Source organism: Xiphias gladius, chromosome 2 (genome assembly GCF_016859285.1).
Source record: "Xiphias gladius isolate SHS-SW01 ecotype Sanya breed wild chromosome 2, ASM1685928v1, whole genome shotgun sequence".
Taxonomy (NCBI): domain Eukaryota; kingdom Metazoa; phylum Chordata; class Actinopteri; order Istiophoriformes; family Xiphiidae; genus Xiphias; species Xiphias gladius.
In genome coordinates, this window is record NC_053401.1 from 18,145,449 (window position 1) to 18,151,448 (window position 6,000).

Consider the following 6,000-nt stretch of genomic DNA (forward strand, 5'->3'; position numbering starts at 1 on the left):
TTCTAGAATAACTTTTGTAGGTACTAGAATAACAGGAAAATTCTTTCTTTGATGGGTTCAGGTGTACCCATATATCTATTAAGTGGTTCTTTTATAAAGTAATGCTTTCCTAGATTTTGTGTGAGTTTTACCCCCCCCCCCCCAAATAGATCTATCTTTTGCTTGAATCCATGACACAATTAAAATCCCCAGTGATAATGTGCTTGCTTGGCAATGTATAAATTTTCAGAAATATATTGTTATAAAAATTAACATAATCATTGTTTGGTCCATATATATTAAATAAATTAAAACTGCAGAGAGAAGACAACCTTGTATGATTTAAAAATCTACCATTGGGAATGGAATAGACTAGTTTATGAATGTCATTACACCTCTAGAATTAGTGGAGTAGGAAACTGAAAGAACCTGTCCAGGCCACCTCTGTTTTATCCTAAATGTCTCATTAGCCAATAGGTGTGTTTCCTGTAAGAACACTATCTTGGCTTTTAGCTTTTTTACCCTACTCATAACCTGCTTTACTTTGATAGGTTTATGTAGGCCTCTGCATTTCCATGAAATACATTCAACTAAGATATCTGCCATTATTTCTTGTGTTTTTCATAGTGGTTCACATTTTCCCTTTTTTAATTAGTTCCTTTAAGTTTACTAAATTGTTGTGGAAGATAGGATGAAAAGGCATTAAGGTCAACAAATAAAATGGGTACCATAATAAACAGGGAGAGATTTCATCAATCCAAACCTGAAAATAACCAATTTGAATACACAGACGACTCCTAACCCTTATTAAACATCTTCCATCTAGTATTTGGAACAGGTCCACACCATTATGAGGAACCATTCTTCTGTATTTTCTTTAAATCTCCTTCACATTGTTTTTTGTTTTAAACAAAAACCACATTGTTTCCATAATAATGTATGTATGAAGACAATATAACTCTTGAACTATTTTAGCCATTAACAAATTATTTATATTTTATATTTTTGTAACATGACTCAAACATAAAATATATCAGGAGTAAGGTATGTGTCAATCTCAAGTCTCTTCAGTCAGCTAAGCATAGAGTCTACAAACAGAATCTGCCATGTCATTAATATTATAGACTAGTAGTGACCATAACTTCAAAATAGGTTTTCTCCTACTAATCTCCAGATACCGGTTCTCCCAGCTCCCCGATGTATTTGTCCCTGCTGGTGTTTCAAAGACAGTTTTGTGCTCTCTATTGGTCAGCAGCAGCCTGGCTGGGAAAAATGATATGGATTTTATGGATTCTCCTGTCCCACAGGTTTTTCCTCACACCGTCATATTGTCTTTGTAAAACATCTGCTCACAGATCCCGTAGAAGTCCTATTTTATTGTTTTTTTTGTTTTTTTTTACATCACTCTATCTTTTCTCTCACAGCTCTAAGGATGCACTCTCTCTTTGTAGTTCAGGCATTTCACAATAAATACTCTCAGAGCGGAGTTTGGTTTTGGGTTCATTATCCAGTGAGCCCTCTCCATAACAGGAGACAGTATATTCAGGTTGTCCTCAATCCATTTCTCCATGTAAGAACAGGGGTCAGAGCCTTCTTCTTTCTCAGCTATACTGAGTATAATATATGTACCTTGTAGTGCCAGCTCCTGCACTCTTAAGTCTTCTACTTTGGTGGCAAAAAGTTATGCCTTCTTTTCAAGTTTTTCCAAAAAACCTAGCAGCTTGTAAATCAAGTCCTTAGCTGTAGATATGTGCTGCTCTGCCTCGGCAATGCAACAGCTGCATTTTTTAATACCAGATTGGGCACTCTTAATTGCTGCCAGCACACCATCCATTTCAGTACGAAAATCCTGTTTGAATGACTGTATAGCCTTTATGATTTCCACAGTTATCCATGTTTTCAGTATTATCAGTAATACCTGCCTCTGCAAGGCCGGCAGTGCTTCTGTCTTCGAAGTCAGATCCTGACACTTTTCTTCATTAACGAGCTCTTCAGTTGTCTTATGTTTGTCCTTGACTCCTTTTCTCGGCAAGTTGTGAAACTTTTGACGTTGCTTGGGATGATTAAATAGTATTAATCAATAGGATTGATTAAATAGTATTAATCAATAGGATTAGCTACAGTGCAGGAATAACCACTACTACTCAGCACTCTGTCATAACCAGAAGTCCTATAAAACCAAATTTGTTGGGCTGGAGTTTTCAGTAATTCGCCAATCTGTAGAGCTAGTAGTAGATGTATGAATTGGAATAAGAAATCTTGTATTTTTAGTGGAAGATGTTGGTGGTCTGCACACACAGTAGTGTGGAGATAGAAATGTGATTACCTTAAGAATGTTGTTTTGGAAGAATTTTATCAGGTGTTTTGTGGTACACTATAATAAAGCCTCTGTGATCCACATATTAGGGAGTTTGTGAGTAATACGGCAGGGGAGAGAGACAGTCTCAATGTTCTAGATCAGTCTGTTCTCATAGTAATTACATTAGTGGACTCCAAAACCACAATACCCACAAACCTAGCAGCCTCTATAATCACCTGCGACCTGCCAAACGCTAAGATCCTACTGTCAAACCTGACTTAAATTCCTGTCTACACTCCTCAATAAAGTAGCAGCAGCTATACCAGTAGGATGAAGGCCGTCTGCTATCAGCAGGCCAGATGGCCCCAGAAAAAAGGCCAGATATCAACACAACCAAAACCCTGCTCACTACAGTGATGAGCCAGCAAGCATTCAGTGAAGTAAGCCTATTGTACACCTCATCATTACCCCACATGGTTGAGGGACCAGAGACAATTAATCAATGCCACTCATCTTTCTGGCAAACTGAGGCGTCCTATTTCTTTTAACATTTTATTGTTTTATCTGGCTATGTGAAGCACCTGGGGCTGCATATTTATACAAAAGGCACTATATAAATAAAGCTGAGTTGAGTTAAGTTGGCTAGGCTTTCTTTTGTGATAACAGACTGCTCCACCCTCACATTATTGGTGTCAACATGAATTACAATGTTGCTAAAGCTAGTGGTGGAGTGTCCCTGTTTCTCCCTACATGATGCCAGCACCATAAGATTAACCTCTATGTCTGAAGCTCGAGTTTAAGGTGTCAGTATAGTCATAAAAGAACCAGTGCGTACCATGTGTCATCCAACTATGGCTGAAGGAAAAAGTGTTAACAACTCAGAGCGTGTCTACACAGAAGGTCTTTCAGCTGCATTTTGCGCGTTGGGCTCTGATCACTGCTAAACCGTGGGCGAATTAAACTCGATAATGTGTCTGAACGCATCCTGTGTAGACAGGTGTGGGCAAGCCTCTTCTTAAAGGCATTCATAGTGTTGAACACAGAGGTACACAAGAAAAGTGACCAACATAACTCTGTGAAGAAAATAAAAGGGGAGGCTGAGAGAGAGGTTGAAAAACTGCTTTACTGTGGATGTACACCCCTGGCAAATCACTGTGTGAAGGAGCTTTATTTGCTGTTAATTTACTGCTAATGCATGTAGGAATTTGGGAAAGAATGGAAGTATAGCTTTCAATTATTGTCCATAAATCTTTTTTCCAGCAAGATAATGCCCTATGAGAGCACTTATGAAAACAGAAGATAGCCCTTTGTGCTGGCCAAACAAGAGAGGTCATGTGAGTTATAATGGTATTGTTTTGTTTTTTTTAATTGTTATAATTAATAAGAGAGCAAATCTCAACAATATGGGAAAATCAGCTTAATCACTTTCTGGCTGAGAGTTAGAAGACAAAATTGTTTATACTGTAAATGTTAAGTTACCGCCAACAGTCGGTTAGCTTAGCTTAGCATAAAGACTGGAAAAACTGATTATACAAATCAACACATTAATCCACACAAAAGCTGAAGTATAAAAACAAAAACTTGCTGTTACCTTATAAGTAACCCTGTTAAGTGTATTTCCCAAAATATCAAACTTTTCCTTTTAAGTATTATATGCTTGCAAGGGTAGACTCATCGGGTTTAGTGTGTGACATTGAACCGCAAGAAAAGATTTAAAAGATTAAACTGTAAATTATAACACGAAAATGACACAAAGGGACTTTCCTCAATGTGCAAACAAAAGATCCTTGGCCTCTCAGAACTTGTGATGGAAATGCTCACTATATACTGTATAGTATTTATATATTGTATTTTTTTTTTTTTTTGTAATTTATATATATTAAATATATATACACACATACAGTACTGTCACCTGTGGATGTCTTTGTATGGCACACTAAAACCTGTAACTCTTTTCTGTTCTGTGTAATCACCCTAATCATCCTTTTTTTTTTTTTCTAATTTGTGTGTGTTCTATTTGTGGGTCAGGTGAGCGGGTCATGCAGCCTCAGATCTTGGAGTTGAACTTCAGCCCAGACTGCGCTCGGGCCTGCAAGTACCACCCATCTTTCTATAACCACATGTTCCAGACGCTGTTCCTGGATCAGCCCGAGCACTGCCCGGTCATACGGATTATATAATCAACTCAAGATCAGCACTAGACAGTGTGTTTGTAGTTTTTTTCTTCATAATTAGAGACATACACTTACGTTTATCAATGCTTTTCCTTCTCTCTCATTCAATATCTGTAACTGGTTCATCTGTTTGTTCATATCATTTTCTCACTTTGCCATCTACTTTCCAGTTGATTTTTTTTTTTTTTTGAGCCTATGAAACATGTTTGCCTTTTTAGCTTGGTTCCTCATGAATCCTGTTGCCTTTTTTCATGTCAATAAAATGATTACAAAATTGTTCTCAAAACTTCTAGCACTACAAATCCAGTGATTGAAACCAAAACACAACTGTATATATGAGAAGCAATAAAAATATTGTTGGATAAACAAGAATTTTATCATAAGTGATTCTGCTTGGTTCAAATACCTTTTCCATTCAGGTAAAATAATCTGTGGTGCTGTAAAAATACAAAAAAAGAGTACAGTTACCTCTCCCCTTCACCCACCTTTTTGTTCATTCTTTCTTTCCTTCTTTGTTGCTTCACGTGTCAGTCATTTACCTTTTGTGGTGAGTCCTGGACTGAGCGGAGCCTCTCTTTTCATTCTTTAGGTGCATAAACATATGCTCTAGGCACATGGAGGAGATTTTCACCTTGTGACCTGAGAGATCTGTTGGGATGGTATACTGACAGCATATCTAATACGTAATGTGATGCCAGACGATGAAGTGCTTTGTAAACCTTAGAGGAGAATTTTAAGCTGTATTCTGAAGACCACAGATAACCAGTGAAGGTCCCAGAGAACTCGACCTATCTTTTTGTCCTGGTTTGAACTTGTGCGGTTGAGTTTTTGTTGAGTTGTAATCTATGGTTTGTTTTGTTTGGGGGGAAAAAAACAAATAGAAGGTTCATTCAGACAGAAATAGAACATGGTTGGTTGGATAAAGAGAAGTGTAATGTACAGAGCAGGATATCCGTTTGTTTCTCTGTGTCTTGTTAAATGGGCCCTAAATATTTTTGTAATGCATGCAGTATACATTTAGTGTTTAGCCATGTTAACAGCATGGCTTGAGAGATTGCAGTGTCAGCCTGTCCAACACTCTGGTCCAGAGTGAAATACAGTTAGGTACGTAAGTATTTGGACAGTGATGCAGTTTTCGTAATTTTGCCCCTGTACATCGGCACAATGGATTTGAAACAAAGGCATCAAGATGTGATTGAAATTTAGACTTTCAGCTTTAATTCAAGGGGTTTAACGAAAATATTGCATAACCCATTTAGGAATTACAGCCAGTTTTATACATAGTCCCTCATTTTCAGAGGCTCAAAAGTAATTGGACAGTTGACTGATAATCAGTTTCTTGTCCAGGTGTGGTTATTTGTATGCTTATTTGTTTATGACAAATAGGCAGGTAAAAGTTCCGGAGTTGATTCCAAGTGTTGAATTTATATATGGTAGCTGTTCATGGGAAATCTCAATATGAAGTCCAAAGAGGTGTTGATGCAAATGAAAGTGGCCATTATTAGGCTGAAAAAAGAAAATAAACCTATCAGACAGATGGCAGAAACT

The 6,000-nt window shown here is 37.4% G+C and overlaps 1 protein-coding gene across 2 annotated transcripts in view; it reads left to right on the top strand.

Moving 5' to 3' along the window:
• Nucleotides 1-4,824, top strand: part of ttll12 (tubulin tyrosine ligase-like family, member 12) — a 45,911-nt gene extending 41,087 nt beyond the window's left edge. For both annotated transcript variants that reach the window (XM_040146599.1, XM_040146619.1), the window contains one exon: nucleotides 4,307-4,824. In XM_040146599.1, coding sequence (XP_040002533.1) covers nucleotides 4,307-4,458 — 152 coding nt within the window. In that variant the 3' untranslated portion in view covers nucleotides 4,459-4,824. The remainder of the gene's footprint in view (nucleotides 1-4,306) is intronic.
• The last annotated feature ends 1,176 nt before the right edge of the window (nucleotides 4,825-6,000 follow it).